Here is a 20,911-nt window from a genome sequence, read left to right on the forward strand (position 1 = left end):
CTGGATGAGCCAAGAATTATCGGATGAACCTCTCCAGCTGCTCAATATTTGTCCCCACATCCTATAAAACAGACTCTCTGGGCACAACCAAATCAACTGCCCCAGGTCTCCCTCTGGTCCCCCTTCAGAGTTCATCACGCTTTAGCCATCTCTAACCTCTCTACAATCCTTTACTATGCTGTCCTTCCAGCCCATGCTGATATGTACTGTACACACACACTTCACTAACCATCTACCACTCAAATGCTTGGCTCCTCCATTGCACTGGATTCCTTGCCTATCACCAGTAGCCCTTGGAGACAGATTCACCAGGAAAACTCTGGGCCTCCTAGAAACAGTCGCTAACAATAATAAGATGGTCAATCCAAGGGACAGTTTATGCTGCAATTTTGCTGTTTGACATGGGGGAGGAACCAAAGGGCTGAGGAAGAACACAGAGTCCCACAACTAGATCCCTTTGATTTCCAAATGCTTGTACTTCCGAAGCACTGTATATCCTCTAAATCCCAACACATCCTTCTGGAAAAAACCCAGTAAACCAAGTTTCCTCCTGCCAATTGCTAGTGGTTCATGAGGGAACAACTGAAGCCACTGCTCTCTTGAGAGTGAGAGATACAGTGTTATGCCCATTATTCTCTCTCTCAACAGACCACATTTCTCATGCGCAAGACTTCAAGTGAGCTACCTTGGAGCACTGACCAAGAGCTGCATTTGCCTTCACAGCCACAGCATTCATGTGATCTTAACTGTGATGCAAGAAGGTACTTTGAGATACTTCATTTCCAAATGGTGTTATACAGCACCAAATTCTATTCTGATAAGATGTATAGCTCCACTGGTGACCACTTACCCATAGATGCTGCTATGCACCCTGGTGGGGACAAAACAGATGCTGGGATGAGACAAATTTGGACTCTTAAAAAAATAAAAAAGGAACTTATAAAGTGATTGAAAGATGATATGCAGCAGTGACCTTGTCTATAGTGGGCCGCAGCCCTCAACAGCTAACGGAACGACTGAACAGGCTCATTTCTCCCTGGGAACAGAAGCAGTTGAAAATGGAACTACCAACCAGAGATACAAAATATGCCTATATTCATTCCTTCATTGCTTCCTCTGGAGCTCAAGGAATTTTCCCTGGTACAAGGGCCATCTGAAATCAAGAACTTCAGAAATAGTGCCTCACTCCCCTCCACCCCAATTAAAGCTGCGGCTGGCTTTCAAGAGAGGGCAAAAAAGCAGAGTCCTGGAGAGCAAAAATACTGCAGTAATTACAAAGCTTTAAAAGTGGCCAAGAGGGTTACTAGGAAAAGAAAGTCAAATGGTGCACTCACAATTGACCATAGCCTTTAAAGCTTCAGTAGTTTGCTGTCAGGATTTAGTGGAGGGAAAAATGTAGCACTGTGAGATTTATTAATAATGAGTGAGACCCTGCTCTCAATAGCAAAAATTCCTATTGAATTCAGGAGGAGCAGGCCCACCATTTGTAAAGTACTTTGAGATCCTCATATAAAAGGTTGCAGAAAAGAGCAAAGGGTTGTTTTAAAATAAAGACAAATTCCCTTTGTGCCACGTTTTTTTAATGTCATTCAGACAGGATTTTGTTTGCATTTGGATGTTGAAGAAAATATTTTAGCTCTCAAATGGAATTCTCCTCTTTCATCTTACAGCCAGAATCACTCCCAGGAGGAAAGCAGGGTTATACACAATTCAGGAGGAAAACAAAACATCAACTAGGTAGCCAGCTGTGGAGCCCAGGATCACCTTCACAGGAAGAACATCCACACAGCCTCTCATTTTCCTGTAGTCCAGAAACAAATGAACCCACAACAGAGATAGAGGCTGTGTCCCAAAAAGGAAGTAGCAGGACAGATCAGAACATGAAAAATCCCACAGAAAGCCCGGCATCTGGAAGTGTTGACAGGACTCCCGTGCAGCAGGCTTCCTGTGGCTTCTGAGAAAACATGTCGTCCAAGCCTCTTTCTCTTTCCTGAGAAATGGCATGATGAAGGCACTCTGAGAGTAGGTGTGGTCACCCTGTGCTACTGCACAGTGCTTCAGACAGTGAAAGTGCTGCACCTGATGCAGCAGATAAAGGAGCAGTATAGCGAGTAATTTAGCTGATAATGTTTTACATTTAGATAATACCTTGTAGTCTATGGATGAAGAAAAGCTACTGTGACTATAAAACACACTCTGTTGTTTAAACCTTGCCTGTCTAATATACAGAACCCTTAACTGCATTGATCTTTAAAACCATTTGAAGACAATAAGAATTGGATTACGTACAAAGACATTTACACACACACACACCGAAAGTGTTTTAATACATTAAATAATCTAAATTAATCTGTAACACTCAGGAATCATAGCAGTATAGACTACGAGTATCAAACAGACACCATCTCTATATTAAGTCTCCATATCATTATCTCCTGCAGTCCTAGACAGGTTTCATAATAGACGACATTTAAAATTATAGAAAGGCTTAATGTGATGAGAGTCTGTCCCTGTGTTTAGAACTGTACCCTTCAGTGAAACTGCTCTGGAGACCATAACACCTTAGTGAAATTGTTGGGTTTCTCCCAGTGAAATTTACAAGCTTGCTCCTTTGAGAGGCTCAAAGGTACTAAAATGTGCTTGCTCACACACCATAGATGTCATTAAAATTTATATACAGACACAAAAATAGATAAAGAAGATGTTCTAAATCCAAGGATCTCTCAGGTAGGCTAACAAAACAAAAGGCTCTGATCAATAAAATGTTCTGAATCAGTGTAATTTATGAACAAATAAAAAGGTAGTTTAGAGAATTAATTATCATTTAAACAAGTATATTTAAAGGCCAGGCATCTGCAAAGACTTTTTTTCATCTGCTTATGCTTCCTTTGTCTGCCTTACAAAGATGGAGTAACCTCCCATTTCCCCAATACACCCCCCATACCACAAAGGTTTAATTAAATTCACTGGAGACAAAGCACAGCTGCACTCCTTGCATGCATTTAAACCAGCAACAATAAACCCCAGCCAAGGCCTACTAGAGACCAAGAGAGTACCCTTACCACAATGCATTTCATTGCATAGACAATAAATCAGGGTAGGATATTTAACCACTGGAAAGGCACTTGCAGGGCACAGCAAGAGGGATGCAGCTACTGGGTCTGATGATTACATTTCATTGCATTTTTCCTCCAACTCTGCCCATCTGACACCTACCCCATTTCCCCGAACACAAAAGATTTGTAGTGCATCTGTTTAGTTGCAAAGGAGGGGGGAAATTGCTGCTTTTATTCTTGATCAGTTTGGCGATGTTCCTTATTTTTAAATCATGACTTTCGCTTCTGCAGATGAATCAGTTCCTATTTTCACCTCATTTGCACCAGCAAAGCACATGACGCACCCATATATGCAGTAATGAAAAGAAACTGCAAAAGAGCAAGAGAGAAAATCCTGTCTCTGCTCAAGATAAGGAGTGACATAATCACAAAATAGCGATCAAGTTGTTTCCTCACTTAAAAATCCAGCCCGATCTCTGAAGTGAAAGGTCAATTCCCCCCCCCCCCCTTCTTTTCCCCTCGTCCAAAAAGACAGCGGCTGTCCAAAGAGGAAGGAAAACACTGCAAAAGCCGCTTGCTGTTATGCAGTGGGTGGGTAAGGAGGGGGACATACACATGTTCCATTAAACTGAACGTCAGTTAATCCACCGCACACAGATGCACAACCAGGCACAAACACACAATCCCTTTTGCTAATCACAGGGGAGTCGACTGCAACACAGTTTGCAAAGCGACCATCGGTTTATGCCATGCCTGACAACTGCATTCAGTCCAACCAACGGGAGGTGGTGGGCACCGCGCACCACAAATGGGTTTCACTCCAAGGAAAATCGCTTGCCCCCGAAAAGAAACTGCAGGATTTTAAATTCTCTCCCCACCCCTTTGCAAGCTGCAAGATTTATTGCCCCCAGGAAAACCCAACAAGTAAAGATCACATTTTACACTGGGTTCTTTCGAGCAATACGGGGACAGGGAGGAAGGCAGTGGAGGGCTGATACAAAACATACGAGAGGAGGAATAAGGGAGGCGTAGGGTGGAGAGGGGTAAGGCACTCACTGTTATCCTGGGGATGTTCTTCTTGCCTTGGTAGGACATGGTGATGATCTGCTGCAGGGACAGAGCCGGCTCCTACCCTCCAACCTGAGCCCCTTTTGCAAGCGGGCGTCTGTCTAGACTGGTGCTTTACCCAAGATCAGGTGGAACAAATGATGCTTCGTGCCCCCCCTTCCCCTCTCTCCCCCCTTTTCTTTCTCCTTCTGTCTTTCCCCCCTCCCTCCTGTTTTACACAATAGTCAATCCTCACACACACCCCTTTTCCCCCGTGCCAGCTGGGACCCTGTGAGAGACGAATGGCTGATCAGGCGGCTCCTCCCTCCCTGAGTCTCTCCCTCTATTGATTTTTTCCCTCTCTCTGCTTGTTTCACTTGCCTCACCCACTTTGCGCGGCTGCTGCGGTGGGGCGCGGCGGCCGCCAGGGGGAGCAGCGAGAGGCATGAGCCCTGAGCTGCAAAGGAGGGCGGGGGCAGCAGGCTGGGTCACACAAAATCCCCAGGGACGTAGCTGCAGAGGGCGCGCAGGCGCCGGAAGAAAGAGAACTAGCCCTCTGATCCCTAACAGCAACGCATGGAGAATTAAAGACAGACCAGAGAGCTGCAGTAGCGGCTGGATTCTCATCTGTTATGCTCACCCCTCCCTTTGCAGGGGAAGATGCATCTTTCCCTCTCACCTAGACCTAGCAAAATCCCTCGTGTTCCCATTAGCAGACGGCTGGCTGCACCCTCTCTGCTGGTCCTTGACTCTCCATGCACAGGATTTGAATCCGTTTGCAATGCTAAAATAAAGTATGTGGGGGGAGGGGGGACATATGTCCTGATATTAATGCAGCCCGGATTGTTTTGCTCCAATTTGTTAAGAATCCTGTACATCTATACACTGTGTGGGGATAGCTTTCTCTCTCCCTCCCCAGTATCTCTGTCACTTGCGCATTTAATCCTGTTCTTTAGGCGCCTTCCCAAATATATATTTATTAACTGAACATTAGGGCATGTCTACACGGAATCTGAAAGCGAGCTTCGCAGCCTACTTCTGTGATCTCACCCTATGGGGCTCGCGTGCTAGCTGGCTACAAATAGCTGTGTAGACATTGCAGCTCCTGATCTCCAGCCTGAGCAGCAAATTCTACACATCTATTTTTAGTGCAAGCCCCCTTAGCACAAATCTGTGGAGCAATGCTCACTCCCAGCTGTAGTGTAGACACACCCTAAGGGCCTGGTCCGAAGCCCACTGAAGTCAATGGAAAGGCTCCCATTTACAGTAGAACCTGAGAGTTATGAACACCTCAGGAATGGAGGTTTTTGGTAACTGAAATGTTCGTAATTCTGAACAAAACGTTATGGTTGTTTTTCAGAAGTTTACAACCGAACATTACCTTAATATAGCTTTGAAACTTTACTATGCAGAAGAAAAATGCTCCTTTCCCCTTTTTTAAAGTAGTTTACATTTAACACAGTACTGTACTGTATTTCCTTCTTTTTTTTTTTAGTCTCGGCTGCTGCTTGATTGTGTACTTCTGGTTCCAAATGAGGTGTGTGCTTGACTGGTCAGTTCATACCTCTCGTGTTAAAAACTCTGAGGGTTCTACTGTACTTCAATAGGCTTTGGAACAGGCCTGAAATTTTTCCCCTCTGCTGACAGTCCCTAGCTCTGTGCTCTGAGGGCTGCCCAAGGCAGGGCATTTCCTGTGGAGGGTTCCACCTGTAGAATTTAGGTTCCCCCTGTACAGCTTATCATGCCCTAGCCCAGTGGTTCTCAAACTGGGTCCTGACCCCCTTTGAGGTCGCCAGGGCTGGCTTAGACTTGCTGGGGCCTGAGGCTGAAACCCAAGCCCCACTGCCAATGGCTGAAGCCAAAGCTCTAGGGCTTAAGCCCTGGGTGGCAGTACTCAGGTTGCAGGCCCCCTACCTGGGCCTGAAGCGCTTGAGCTTCAGCTTTTGCCCCCCTGCCCAGAGCGGTGGGACTCGGGCTTTGACCCCCGACCCACCCAGGGCAGTGGGGCTTGGGTGGGCTCAGGCTTTGGTCCCCCCTTCTGGGGTCATGTAGTAATTTTTGTTTGTCAGAAGGGGGTCATGGTGCAATGAAGTTTGAGAACCCCTGTCCTAGCCAGTCACTGGGATACTTGTTGTGATTGGTTGGATCAGCACAGGGAAAGGCTGTGGGGCTGTTTGTGTTGGCTACTGCAGACAGTTCCATATTGGCAAGCTCTCTGTGGGGTGAACTCTACTGACTGCAATGGCAAAGGCTTCGAGGATCAGACCTTTAAAAACTTTGTTGCACTTCATTTTTCCTTCACGTGTCCAGCCACCATGGGGATGGTAGGGTTACCACCTTTAAAATGCAAAAAAAAAAAAAGGGCACCCACCCCCAGCACAAGACAAGCCCACTGCAACCCCAACCACAAGGCAACTACCCGCTCTCTTCAAAAGCCACTTGTAGTATCTAGAAAGATAACACATAGAGATAAGATTGATAGCATCGCAGGTCTCCTCACTCTCATGTGACTCAAACCCTCTCTCACACACACCCATGGTGCGCTTGAGTGTTGGTGGGCAAACAGTATTGTTTTTCAACAGTTTTGATCTGTTATTGCTTAAAGTGTGGAAGTGGGAACACTGCAGCATCTTTAGCTGGACACAGAAACTTTAACATTAGATATCCCAGTGTTTTCTGATAACAATGCAAATCTTTAGACCTATGTAAAAAACCTGGCATATTAAATTATTTTTCTGGCAAATCCATTAAAAAACCAGCCATGCTCGTCAAATACCAGCCAGGTGGTAACCCTAGGGGATGGGCAAGTAAAAACAAATAAAGATTCTATATGCAGATTCTAAGAAAACAGAGACAGTGAACAACTTGCCTAACCCTATTTACATGATGAGGCATTACTCAAAAGAGAATTTCTATTTGTGAGAGTTAGGACTAATCATGCGCAGAAGTATTCAAGGGGTCAGGGTCCTGTATAAATACAGAGACCACATAAATGCAGCTAATCCTGAGATAGAAGAATGGCAATGGACCCACATATTGTAGGGTATAAAGAGAATTTCCAACCAAGCACACTAAAGGCAAACCAGGCTTCCTCCAAAAGATCTACATACACCATGACCAATGAGTACAAAGAGATCAACCAGCCCTCCAGGGTTTAAACTCAGTGTTCTAAGGAGTTTAGGCATTTCAAAACTCACTGCTAAGAGCATCTCCTCCTAGGTATACTGTAAACATACATGCACACGACAGGTATTGTCAACTGTAAACATTCAAAAATCATGAGTCAGACCCCTACAAATCATGAGATTGGCTTAAAAATCCCAAGATTTTAAAAAATAATAAATGTGGGTTCTTTTTACTTAAATTCTGTTTTTAGAGCTGTTAGGGTGTGCTTGGGTCACATTTGCAAAATCTTCTGTGCAGCGACAAGAACTACAAACTTACTTTGTCTAAAAAAACTCCAAAAGATGAGATTCTCATAAATTCACCCATCTCTTTATGTAAAACCCCAAATATCACAAGAACTGGCAGAACCAAAAGCATTTGCACTTTCTCAGCTGGCTGCAGGATCTTGGTTTATTCATTATTAATTATTATTTAATATTTGTATTATGATAGTGGCTAGGAGCCCCATAGTGCTAGGCACTGTACAAACACAGAACAAAAAGGCAGTCTTGCGCCAAAGAAGATGGCTGGTTTAACTCTGTGCACTGGAAAATTATTCAGTTTGTGCATTCAACCACTAGGATAAATGTCTGAGATAAGCTATCCTGGGCCCATGATCCCAACGAAAGCTAGCCAGAATTTTTCTCTGTCAGGCCAAATGCACAATTCTTGCCTTTGCTAGTGCTCTGGATGTGCAGGACAATTTCCTATAGTTCATGTCACCTGATGACATGAGGAGGTGTCTAAAGAGAGAGAGAGAGGTGTCATCTGGGTGTTTCATCCATTAGCTTCCACACAGGTAAAAGTGGGGAAAGCCCAGTGCAAATTTCAGGCTCAAAGCTCAGAGAATAGAACATGCATTGCATAGATAAGCATCAACCTCCACCCCACCCTCTCTCATCTTTTGTTTCGTTTTCAAAGCTGGAACCACTATAAAATAGCTGAGCGTATCCAAAAAGCGTTCTAGGTATTGGCATACAAATGATCAGAGAGATCCTTGTAACGGACCCCCTGATCTAACCTGTTAGGCCCCACTGAGGCCTAACCCGTATCTGCAGCCTCCTTTATCATGTTAAAATCCTGCCTGGGGGGGCAAAGTAGAGAAAATATAGCTATGAACTGCTTGGTGTGTATGAATACCATTGGAGGGCATCAGGTGTTTAACTGTGTACCACAAACCCGCTAGTGCTAACTCATTCTCTTCTTGCTCGAGTCTCAGATACCTGGGTTTTTAACCAGACCGATCAGCCTCCTAGCCCCACTCTCACTGCAATCTGTGTTGGCGTCAAGGAGTTAGGGTCTAACCCAAATATTTTAATCATATTTTGTTCTTCTATGGGGCCCTTTGTCTGATGCTCGCAGAATGTTTTACTACACATATTAATTAATGACAAGTCAAAACATCCTTCAATGACTTAGAGTAAAGGTCAACAGATGACAAAACTATTACAAGATCTGCAGTCCAAGAAAGTTGCAGTTAATCAGTCAATAAAGAAGCATTCAAAAATGTAAACAATTGCTTAGATGGAAACTGATGATCTGAACACTGTCGACAGTTAAAACAAAAACAAAAATAGCATGGTGTACCCTGTGTCTCCTTGCCAAATACTGTGGTTGTACAAGCAAGTTTTCATATTTTCAATATTTTTTCTCTCCCTGTTACTATGTGACACCCACACAAACAACAAGCACAAAGTGCTGTAATACGGTGCACAGAGTAAACAATATGAAAAGAATGAAGAGTTTTTTCCCTGTCATCTCTTTCAGTTACTGTCATCTTTGCTGTTACTTGTACAATTTAATAAATATTCAGGCAGAAGTGTAATTTTAAGTCAACTGTGTCCCTCTAAAGGGATTTCAATAAATACTATGAGATCTTTATAGTTCAAAATTTATTTTTAAAAATCTAATTCACATTAGACACTCAGAGGACAACCTTTGCTATTGTTAATAGCATGGCAATGCCCAAAGGGCTCATTCAGTACACAGCAAAAGACAGCCTCTGTCCCAAAGAGTTGAAAATCTAAACAAACCCCAACTCTGACCGAGCATTCTTTATGCTCAGAAGCGAGTCACGACTCATTCCAGTGACTGCAGGTATTAGATAGCTAGGTACACTGAGTAGAGATGGGAATTTTTTGATTAAACTTTTTTTGGTTGGAAAATATCGATTCACTGAAACTGATTTTTTTTTCTTTGCTGAAACATATTGGTTTTAATTAAACTTTCCTCCGGTCCAGCATGCAATTTCTGAGCAGCAGGGACAGGGGAGAGAAACCCCCCACCTCCACCCCAGATTAGCCAATAGCCTGGTGAAGGCTCTCACCTGGGATGCAGGAGACCCAAGAGCAGGGACCTGAACCTGGATCTCCGACATCCTAGGGCAGTGTTTCCCAAACTTGGGACGCTGCTTGTTCAGGGAAAGCCCCTGGCGGGCCGGGCCGGTTTGTTTACCTGCCGCGTCTGCAGGTTCGGCCGATCACGGCTCCCACTGGCCGCAGTTTGCCAATGTTCCCCTGAACAAGCGGTGTCCCAAGTTTGGGAAACACTGTCCTAGGCGAATGCCCTGGGGGTGTCTATCTCTTTCTCTCGTGTTTTTTCACAAAAAATATTGTAAAGCTTTCCGTGTTATTTCAGATCAGAATGAAAACGCATTGCAAAACCTCTAAATGTTTTGTGAAATGGAATTTCTGTTTTCTTGCCAGCCCTGTTAGAAGCAAGGACACAGGTGGTCTTGCCTAATGGTCAGAGCAGGTGTCAGGTCTAGTGGTCAGAGCCAATGTCCAGGTCAGAGAACGGAAGCAGGGGACAGAGCCAGAGTCAGGAACAGGAACTGAAGCTGAGGATCAGAGTCCGGTTCAGGTTCAAATGCCAGAGCTAAGGATTGAGCCAGAGTCAGGATTGGTAGCTGATGGTTCAGAAGCAAAGTGAAAGGGCAGGAACCGGAGAGAGGCCAGGATCAGGCACGAGCAGGAACCAGACAGGAGTTAGGAATGAAGAGCACATCAGGAGCACAACAGGAATCAGGAACTCAGTGGAATCAGGATTGCAGGAAGCAGGCAAGAGCAGGGTCCAATGGGGCCACAGTAGAAAGTCTGCACAGTTGCTGAGAGAGCCCACCCAGCTCACTTCCTGGCTTAAGGAGTGGGTGTTACAGGTCTTGGGTGCTCCAAGAGAACTTCCTGTTGGGCCAGAGCTTCCAGGTTTAGTGACTTGAGATGCTGCTTTGCCCACATCTTGGTGGTGACAAGGGAGCATCAGAGATCCAGGACCTCCACAGTCACGGGCTATAGACCCGCACCCTTGAATCCTTACAAACGCTAAGGCACAGGGAACTTAAGCGGTCATAGAGCAAGTCAGTGGGACAGCCACAGACAGAACCCAGAAGTCAGAAGTCAGAACCTAACTCTCAGCCAACTGCTCTAAACACAGGAGCATACTCCCCATCATTCCTTTTTTGCTGTATGCATATTCTTTAAAATCATTTCCCCCTCTCCGCCAGGAGACATGCTCCCATTGGCAGAGCCCCCTCAACGCCATGCAGTCCTTGGAAGGAGAGCACAGCAAGGGTAAATGCTGCTTCAAGAAGCAGGTGTTCCCGATTGGATCTCTGCTGAGATATTCATGGGGTCACTAGAGGGAACCACTAGAGGGAACCACTGGTGCCCCGCTCCCAGCACCTCCAGGAGCCCCAATATCCATAAAGCTCCCACAGAAGAGCTTCTGTGGGGTCCCTTGGAGAAGAGGGTTGATGCCAAAGAACTGTGAGGCCCCTTCTTTTGCAGCCTCCAACAGGAATCCACAGGATCAGGAATTTCTGTGGAACTGCTTGTGGAAGCAGAGGGGACAAGCCAGCCCTAAATGATTAGCACTTCCCACCAATGTTTTTGATCATTTTGGGCTCACTGAAGTCAGCAGCTAACGTCAGATCTTTCTGCTGCCATTTTGAAATTTAGGGCCTGATCCAGACTAAGTGTGTGAGAGGGTGAGTGAGGCTATTGTGTCCCACCTTCATAACACAACTGCCTAATGATCAGGCTGGCTTCCACACCATCTCCATAGTAAGGCCATCTCCCAGAGGCAACATAGAGTATGCACAGGCATCACAACCTTTACAAATCAGACTCCAGAGCAAATGCGAATGGCAAGGAACTTGAGATGCAGCCATTCATGCTCGATGCACATGAACTCCGACAAAAGAAGGAACGGGGGGACAGGAAGGGGGAGAAATGACCCATGTTTTCCTCGGTGGACAGGCTCTGCACAGTTCTTTCCTGACTGGAATATACTTGTATTTGCTTTGGTAGTGAAAACAAGGAGAAAGAGCAACCAATGTAATACTTTGAGCAAACTCTCCTCGTATGTTGGACTTACTGTTTTAAAGGAAATATCACCCATTTAAAAGCACTAGGGCTTTACCACTGCTAAACTCCAACACGGTTAATATATTTTTCATGCCAGGAGATACATGTAGATTTTGCCTGACTGCCCAATTCATTGCTCTGCAATAACTACTCCTGAGGGCATTCTGCGCCAAAAAAATTAAAATTCTTCCCAAAAAAATTAAAATTATGCGCACACTATTTTAAAATTCTTCAAATTTTATTTATCAAATAAATGTGGAGCCTCCAGCATGGCACTGGGGGACACTGGCCACTAGCTGCACAGAGGTGAGAGATCACTGTGCAGCCTCCTCCAATCCCCCCCCCCCTCCCCCCCCCAGGACACAGACTCAGTGGTGAGGCTGCACCCAACCCTGACACAGTGCAAGGACCAGGCCTGCCCCTCCATGCCAGGTGCACCAGGTGTGTGCAGGCAGGCTCAGCAAGGCATGATCCAAGTGTGGAGGGGCTTAGTGTGGGTGGATCCAGGTGTGGGTTGAGAGGGTTCTGTGTGGGGCAATCTGGGTGTGGGAGACTCAGTGGGGGATTCGGGTGTGGAGGGGATCTGGATGCACAGGGGTTTGTTTGGGGGGGTTGGGTGCAATGGTAATGGGACTCTGCAGGGGGCTCCAGATGAAGGTGGTTGGGGCTCAGCGGCAGGGGGGGCATCTGGGTGTGGGGGGGATAGAGTTCAGCAGGGGGTTCTGGGTGTGGGGGACTCAGTGGGGCATCCAGATGCTGGGGGAGTCGGGCTCAGTGGGTTGGGGACCGAGGTGCAACTGGCTGGGGCTCAGTGGGGTGGGGATCTGGGTGCGAGTGGCTCATCAGGGTGGTCCAGGTGCAGAGGGAGTGGGGTTCATGAGGCGGGGTTCTGAGTATGGGTGGGTGAGGCTCGGTGGGAGGGTCTGGGTATGAGGGGGTCTGGATGCACGGGGGTTGGATCCCTCCCCCTGCAGCTGAGGAGTGATGGGTGCAGGAAGCAGGGGCGGGGAGTTTGCAGAACTTCCTGCAGCTGGGGGAGAAATCTGGGGGTGGGTCTGACCCAGCCCCAGATACCATGCAGGGGAAGAGGAAGTCCTGTCCTCCCCAGCCCAGACTAGCAGCAGAGCCCAGGGCAGTGTAGGAGCCACCAGCCAGGTCTTCCCCAGTCCTGCCTCCTGCCCCACAGTGATTTACCTCTCTGCCGGCTGTCCTGGGCACCCAAAACATACTGCTGGGGAGGGTTGCATGACCGCTCTTGTGGTTTCCCTTTGCTTCCCCATCAGAAAGTCATTTTTCTGCAGGAAAGCAAAGAAATCTGCGGGGGGGAAGGGAGAGGGGGATATAAATTCTGTGTATGTGCAGTGGCACAGAATTCCCCCAGGAGTAAATAACAGACTTGATAATTGCTAAAAGCAAGGGCTTATCCACAGCTGATTTGGAGTAACTGTCAGGGAGGACAGAGGGACATGGGAGTGAACAGACCCATCAAGAGAAATTTGGAGCTCTGGTACATCATGTTTGCTGGGGCCCCACCCCTGTCCAATTCACTTTATTTATGCAGATTCTACAGATGTTTTGGGGGAGCCCCCTGATGGTGGGGCCCCAGTACAACTGTCACCCTTTCCCCCCCTCTTGTCAGCTCTGAGTGTGAATATTTTTCCCTGCACCAGAGACAAATGAGGGTGAAACTGAACGTGACAAATGGAACAAGCTTGTGTGTGAATGAGCTAATGCTGCTTAAAGGCTTAATTCACGTAGGGCTCAATCCTACAAGGTGCCAAGTACCTTTGTCTCCTATTGACTTCCCCGGCAGTTGGGAAATGCTCATCATCTCTCTCAGGATTGGGGCTCTGTCACCTCAGGGGCTCTTGCAGGCAGTGGTAGCTGGCACCTGACGGTGCAACAACTTACACAAGTCCGCATTAGGGCTGCGGAAAGCCATTCTCACTGTTCAGTGATACTGTTAATTTCAGTAGCGTCTGGATGAGAAATTTCACCCCTGCTGGCTTTGGAGAATAATCATCATCTCTCTCTCCAGCCCCTCCCTTTAAAAACAAGTTTACAACAAGGAGAGTGCAGTAGATCTGAACATATGCCTTGATTTTATTAGTGACTATGTATATTAATGATTCCTGCCTTTCCCCCTCCCCCTCAAGCTCCCTGGCTTCCTTTCCCTCCCCCCTCCCCCAATTCTTTTTTCTATATGCTGTTTGCCTGGCAAGACTCAGAGAAGGCAATCCAGTTTAAAGATTAAAACCTAGCCTAGGACATCCATCAAAATTCCCAGGGGAGCAGCTTATGGCGAGACACTGCAGATGCTCAGAGGAAGCAGAATTCCCCCTCCTCTCCCAGAGCAGGTGGCCAGCTCATCAGACATGACACAGCTTCTAATCACAGCAGGAGGCTGACATTAACCTGCAGTTGTGGGGACCTGCACTAAACCCCTGTTGGAAAGGGCTTGGCTGTGCAGGTGGAGCACAAGCACAACCCAAGACTGGTACAAGAGAACAACTATCACTAATGCATCCTACTAATTAGTACTATTCATTATTTCTGTAGTGCCACAGCATTCAAATCCCAGCCTCCCTGCAGCAGGTTGGCCCTGTGGGGTGAATTCCATTGAAGAACACTGAGTTCCTCCTGCAAAGACACCCTTCCTGCAGGAGGGTGTTGAGGAGGGATTGGAGAGGTGGCATGGCATACAGGAGTTTGAATTTGATGCAGAAGTGGCTCCAGAGCCAGCACAGGGATTCAGGGAAGGGCAGGAAGCTGGAGGACGCAGTCAGCACATCAGGCAAAAAATGGAAAAAACTAAGATCGTATATTGACATTTCCTTTAGTTTGAGGGGACCTGCTGTTCCCTCCCCTTCCTGAGAGTCCTCTAGGATCACTCAGTTCTCACACCTTTAATAGCCACCCCACCCCATGTCAAAGCACCACCAGCATTCAGCTGGAGATGTTGATGCATCTGCAGGCGGGTGTCACTAGAGAGCAGAGTGAGAGAACTCCTATCGCCCATTCCCCCAGAGGTTGAGCATGCTGAGAGTGCTGCCAACCCTTGTCCCCCCCTGCCATGGGATTTGATCTCAGGACCCCCACACAGTGGTGCTGTTAGACAGCCCAGGCTCACTCTTACTAAAGGCTTATTTCTGGAATATTCCTGTCAGCAGTGACTGGACCTGAATCAGAAAGGAGCTGAACTCACAGTTCCCACTAATAGCTGTGGGATCACAGGCCCTCAGGATCAGGCCCTACATTTTAGATAGCTGGGCTTGAGCATGCACACTATCCCTATACCTTTAAAATTAGACTACCCAGGATGACTCTTGTCCAATCAAAATATAAAGTTGCTATCATATGATCCCTCAATGAAACCACTGCGCTCGTGAATGAGTAAAGACATCACCACAATTCTCCCTCCCCATGCCCCTTGTTCTATTTTAGTCAATAACTAGCAGTTTCCCCAGGCTCAGTCCCCAGGTCCCACCAGAAACCCCAACTGTCTCTCAGTTCCCCTCTCCTCTGTAGTACCCTTCATAGTAAAGAGGAGACAGGACTCACTTATACCTAGGCTTGGAAGGATCAGATTTTTATCAGTAAATGTTGGTAAACATCAATGATGTCACCAGACTCACAAACTGACTGTCACCATGATAGTCGAAATTTACAAATAGGCAAAGTAAGAAACATGCTCCTTGATAACTTATTAGAGTCTAAGTCCCATGACTTAGACTTATGAATTAGGTTTGTTATGAATGGACTAGCAAATGAATAGTAAAAACAGGCATGATTTTTTGATTTAAGGGGATTTATTTTGTATATTTTGTATATTTTGACAGGCGATGTTGACAATTTGTGTTTTAATGTTTTATAAAGCTTTAAGTTTTTGAATTGCAACATCTACTGTCATTAAAAAATTCTCAACCTCCCAATGTTATGCAAATGTGAAAATTTAAATAAATAAAAACAAAAAAAAATTCTTAAATAAACATTGTATCTGCCAATTATCAAAAAATAAAAAAATGAATTCTGCCAAACTGACTTATACTGGACACAACAAGGATTTTCCCCATAATACTAGAAAACAAGGAGCTTTAGCTAAACTGAAAGATAATTTCTTTAAAACAGATCAAAAGAAACACTTAAAAAAAGATACAACACATCTTTAACACATGGAACTCACTGCTCCAGGATAATATACAATCATAGCAAATAGCTTACAAAAGACCCAAAGTAAGGAATAAGAACAGAATCAGAAATGACACTAAGATACAGATTACAAAATAAAAAATTGCTTCTGGGAAAATAAATCACCACCTATCACAAAGCAGGGCACAAGCCCATATCCTTTTCCTTGCACGTCTCCCTTGAATGCAACAAGTTGTATGTAACAACTTGGGCAGTAAATATGTCCTGAGCCAACGTTAATGCCTCATTAATTTTGGGTGCTCGACCCAAGATATTCAAGGACCTGATTTTCAAAGGTGCTGAACAGCCGTAGCTACCATCTATTTCAGCTGGAGCTGTAGGTGCTCCAGGCTGCTGTAAATTAGGTCCTTAGGGGGCAGATTTTTGGTCCACGGGTCTCCATCAACAGGATCAGGTACCTAACTGCTATTTGTGCATTTGCAAATCTTCCCATAGGTGCTTCGCAGTGGACACCCCAAATTAGTGAGGCACTTGTGAACATTTGGTTGTAAAGTCTTCTAGCCAGAGGACTGCTTCGATTCACAAAAACACCATCTAAAAACTAGAGTTCCTTGCATGTTAAATCATCAGTAGACCAAAATTCTGCCACACGACTAGGAAATTCAATGCCAAATTCAGTTCATCCATTGCTTCCTTAGTGCTTATGTTCAGAGCCAGGCTTTTCACTAGCTCAGCGCTCTGAGGAAGATTACGGTTTACATAGATTTCTCATTCTCGTCCACTAAAAGTTCTCCATTCTGTTTTGGATCATTTCTGAAGGGTTGTTGCACTGCTCGGACTCCCCATGCCTCACACACGCAGCATGCTAGGAGTCAGGCCCCAAAAACCATAAGACTGGTGTAAAAACCTTTGGGATTCTTCTTTGCCTTCTGGTTTCTGAGCCTTTAGGAAACACTCATGTCCTATTTTCAAGCTTTTCTCTAAAAACCCAAGAACTAGAGAATTACTCTTTAAGCTGAAATTCTCAGGTAATCATGTGACTCCATTAGCTGGGGCTTTCTGAAAAGTACCAAAGAGCATGAAAGATGGCAACACTGGCCTATATGCTAAGCCCAATCCATTAACATGACCTCCAAACACTTCCCCTGTATTGGCATGTCCTGCTTTTAGTTCTTTCTGGGCCTGTTCATACCCCTTTCACCCCCATCCCCTTCCAAGCTTTCCATGTATGTCACTAGCACTGAGTTTGTTTGTCTTGTTTCTAACAAAAATCACTCCGAGCACTCTCTGTGTTCTCTGCGTCAACTCAACGCTGCTGACGGCTTCTTCCTGTTTGGTGCAGACTCTGACTACGTGCACCTGGCCAGAGGCTCTCCAATTTGGGATAGCTCTCCGGGGACGTCCCTGAGGTCAGCGCTGATTCTTCAGTTGCTTGCTGTTTCATTATATTTTTGGCCAGTAATGCTACCTGTCTTCCTTCTCGAGTTAGAGGAAGCTATTACGATTTCTACTGCAGAGTACAAAAGCCCCCGGTCCTGATAATCCTGTTTTATCTGAGCCATCAGCAGCAGATATGGAGGGACCAGTTGTTTCAATGGATGCTTGCTTCCTCCAACCATTCAGGGGGTTGGGAGAGGAGACAGATGCCATAGGTGGCTGGGATGGCAGTAGTGATAATAAGAGCTGCGGGAAGGTTACATGGGAACAGAAGCTAGGGCAGCAGGAGCTGGGCTGGTGATACAGAGGATCAGGAGTTGAGTGTGGGGGACAAGGATCTTAGGGGGATGGGAAGGAGAAAGATTCCACAGATGCAAGACATGGGTTGTAGTAGGGGAGCAGGAGCACAGCTGAAAGTGAAGGAGTTGGGTTGATGGATGTAGCAGGGCTGGTACAATGGGACCGCAGAAGGTGGGTGTGGGAGGACCAGGACAGTACATGTCCTAAGGGACTCGTGTGTGTGTGTGTGTGTGTGTGTGTGTGCGCGCACGCGCGCACAAGCAAGTGTGCTTGTGGACTCTAGAGATTTACAGACTGGCATTATAGTCGGGGGGCGGGAGAGGGATGTATGTCAGGGATGGTGCTGGAAGGAGGTATTTCAATGATTGATTCTGCCCAGCAAGTGGTACCCCCTAGGTATTTCTTGCACTGAGAAGATTGGTAAGCGCAGCTCTGCTAATCCAGAGTATGAAAAAGCCTTTCTCAGCTGGGATGGCAGTTCCTAGTATTGTCAACTTTTGTGATTTCATCAGGGTCTCACCATATTTTTTCTTAAAGCCCCAGCTCTTGGAGTCATGCAACTGCATGAGGACCTCCTCAGCATTCATTTAAGAAAGTAACAAACAAGTACATTTCTAGTGTTCACGATTATGAATAAAAACTGGAAAACATGAACCTTAAAAGTTCAGAAACCAGAAGGCAAATAAAAAGAACCCGATATTTATTATTTTTTAAAATCTCATTATTTTTATTCCAATCTCATGATTTTAGGGCCTGACACATGCTCTTTGAATGCTTGGAATTGGCAGTACTGGGTTCCCAATGTTCCAGGGCATAAGCCGACCACCACATTCTCCCACTATGATATCTTTCAGCACATCCAGGTGCATTCTGGAGCTTTTACACCTCTCTCTGCAGCCTTTAGCCATGGCCAAAATTAGAGGCACAATATCAACCTAGATGGACAGGTCGCAAAATACCTTAATGTTCTATTAAGGCAAGTGGTGCAATAAGGGGCCTGTCAGACCTCAGCTCACTTCTGACTGGTGTCCTGCCAGCTGCTGTGACTAAACAGACTAAACATGGGACTTCAGTCGGCTAATATGGGTGCTTCTGGATTTCCACTATGATAGCTCAACTCCCTCACAGAGCTAAAGGGTGACGCCAAACTGATAAGGCATCTGTCAATTCCCCCTTAATTACATGCCCAATGGAGAATGTAAAGAGAGGCTGAGTTTTCTGCTCAGCGTCATGTCTTTTCCCCCTTCAGCTGAATGGAAACACATGTTATTGGATGCTAATCTATCTGTGTAAAAGAATCATGGCTATTTCCCAACTGAAGGATAGGAAAGTCACTGCTGGACACTGACTCACAGCAGCAAGCCAGCCTGGCCTTAAGAGCCAAGCGCTCCAGTTATATTTTCCAGCCTCTCAGTCCCGTCTCCAGGAAGGGAGCCTGGATGTTTGGTTTTTGTTTCTTCCTCCCATTTCCTCCATCCATCCACAGCAACTGCTCCTTAGCTGAGGAAGTTTAACAGGCTCCATGTCCCATCTCTTAAGCAGGGGTAACAGCAGAGGAACTCTGTCCAGATTCCACAATAGGCCGTCACCCTTAGCAAAGCACACTCAGGAGATGCAGGCTGAGAAGTCAGACGGTCAGTGTGTTTCTGAGGCTGCAGAACGGGAACATGGCACTCTGCTAAGAACTAAGCCTTCCTTGTCAGATAGATTCATGCCTTAGACTTTTCACTTCTGGAAACTGAGCTGCAAAACCTTGGCTAGGCCATAAGTGAAATGAGTTTGCCAGGTCTTACACCATTCCTATTGTGTGTTTGTCTGCATCACAAAACCCTTTTGTGCTTTGATACAATTCGTAATGATCAGATATTTCTGCTCAAGCAGAACCCAGGGTGTAACAGCAGAGGTGTGCATTAGCAGAGGAGTTGGGCTGTCAGGCCTGAGTGGCGATGACAAAGTTCTTTTGTGGGCCCTGGATAAGAATAAGAGCAATGCTGCTGGTCAGGATTGAGATGCATTGGCAGAACTATACGTGGGAAGCTTGCAGTGTACCTCCTTGCAGCATTTCTGGCTCTAACCAGCATTTTTAGCTTGCCACAAAAACACCAAACCCACCCATAAAATTAAAAAAGGAATCAGTCAATGGTACTCGGCATCACCCTTTACAAAGCAGATGAAGCACAGTTTAATTTAAAAAAGAAATCTTTTTGCGGATACAGATTAACACAGCTGCTACTCTGAAACCAGTTTAATTTCAGATTCTCTCAGCTGATACTGTCCATTAGTGCATTGACTGCTCAGATATGCAGCCATTTGCCATGCTGACAGGCACATGATAAGACCCTAAAGGGAAATTTGCCAGTCTCCTTCAATATTTCACACCAGTAAGGTCTCCCTTTAGCCCTGTGATACGTGCACTGGGGTCTCTTGTCACTGGTTGGGGAATCTCTTCTCTTATAAACCAACTGCAATGGAGGGCAGACAGGACAACATTTTAACTTAGGCTTGAATAGAGACTGGGAGTGGTTGAGTCATTATAAAAAGTAACCTATTTCCCCTTGTTTATTCCTCCCCCCCCCCCCCCCCCTTCCTCAGACGTTCTTGTTAAACCCTGGATTTGTGCTGGAAATGGCCCACCTTGATTATCATACACATTGTAAGGAGGGTGATCACTTTAGATAAGCTATTACCAGCAGGAGAGTGGGGGCGGGGGGGGGAGGAGAGAAAACCTTTTGTAGTGTTAAACACCCATTTTTTCATGGTCTGTATGTATAAAAACATCCTCACTGTATTTTCCACTTTATGCATCCGATGAAGTGAGCTGTAGCTCACGAAAGCTTATGCTCAAATAAATTGGTTAGTCTCTAAGGTGCCAAAAGTACTCCTTTTCTTTTTGTGAATACAGACTAATACGGCTGTTACTCTGAAACCATTTTATCTTCAGACATTCAAAATACATAGTGACACCCCCCGCCCCCCCCCAGGCATGATTTGATGGAAACACCAATGGGAACGCTTTTACAGTGTGGTCATGGTGGGTGAGGTGGGTGCATCTGAGGATAAAGTCCAAAGCTCTTAGGAGTGCAGAAAAAACGTATTTGAAAAGCAATGGCAACTGCAGAAAGGATGATACTATAAATAGGGAATTCTGTTACCATGATAATGTAAAGGCCAAGAGATGACACACAGAACTGCGAGAACTTGGAGACCTTGGAGAAAAATCACCTTTTGTTTCCTTCAAATGTGACCAGACTTTGAGGAGAGTCCCTCATAGCTTCTGTTTGTTGTGGGATTAAATCCACAGTGTGTGCTGAATACCCTCACTGAAATGGTACAATTGGATTATAGCTACCTATTTTTTATTGTTTTTATGTTTTGTAGTCTCTCTGAAATTAG

The 20,911-nt window shown here is 45.8% G+C and overlaps 1 protein-coding gene across 2 annotated transcripts in view; it reads right to left on the reverse strand.

Moving 5' to 3' along the window:
* Nucleotides 1-20,911, reverse strand: part of DPYSL3 (dihydropyrimidinase like 3) — a 70,934-nt gene that overhangs the window by 37,966 nt on the left and 12,057 nt on the right. Inside the window, exon 1 of one of the 2 annotated variants that reach the window (XM_037907256.2) lies at nt 4,113-4,517. The exons of the other annotated variant lie outside the window; for it this stretch is intronic. Coding sequence (XP_037763184.1) covers nt 4,113-4,151 — 39 coding nt within the window. The 5' untranslated portion in view covers nt 4,152-4,517. Of the gene's footprint in view, nt 1-4,112; nt 4,518-20,911 lie in introns of those variants that run through there. 2 annotated transcript variants of the gene reach the window in all.

Source organism: Chelonia mydas, chromosome 8 (assembly GCF_015237465.2).
Source record: "Chelonia mydas isolate rCheMyd1 chromosome 8, rCheMyd1.pri.v2, whole genome shotgun sequence".
Classification (NCBI taxonomy): Eukaryota; Metazoa; Chordata; order Testudines; family Cheloniidae; genus Chelonia; species Chelonia mydas.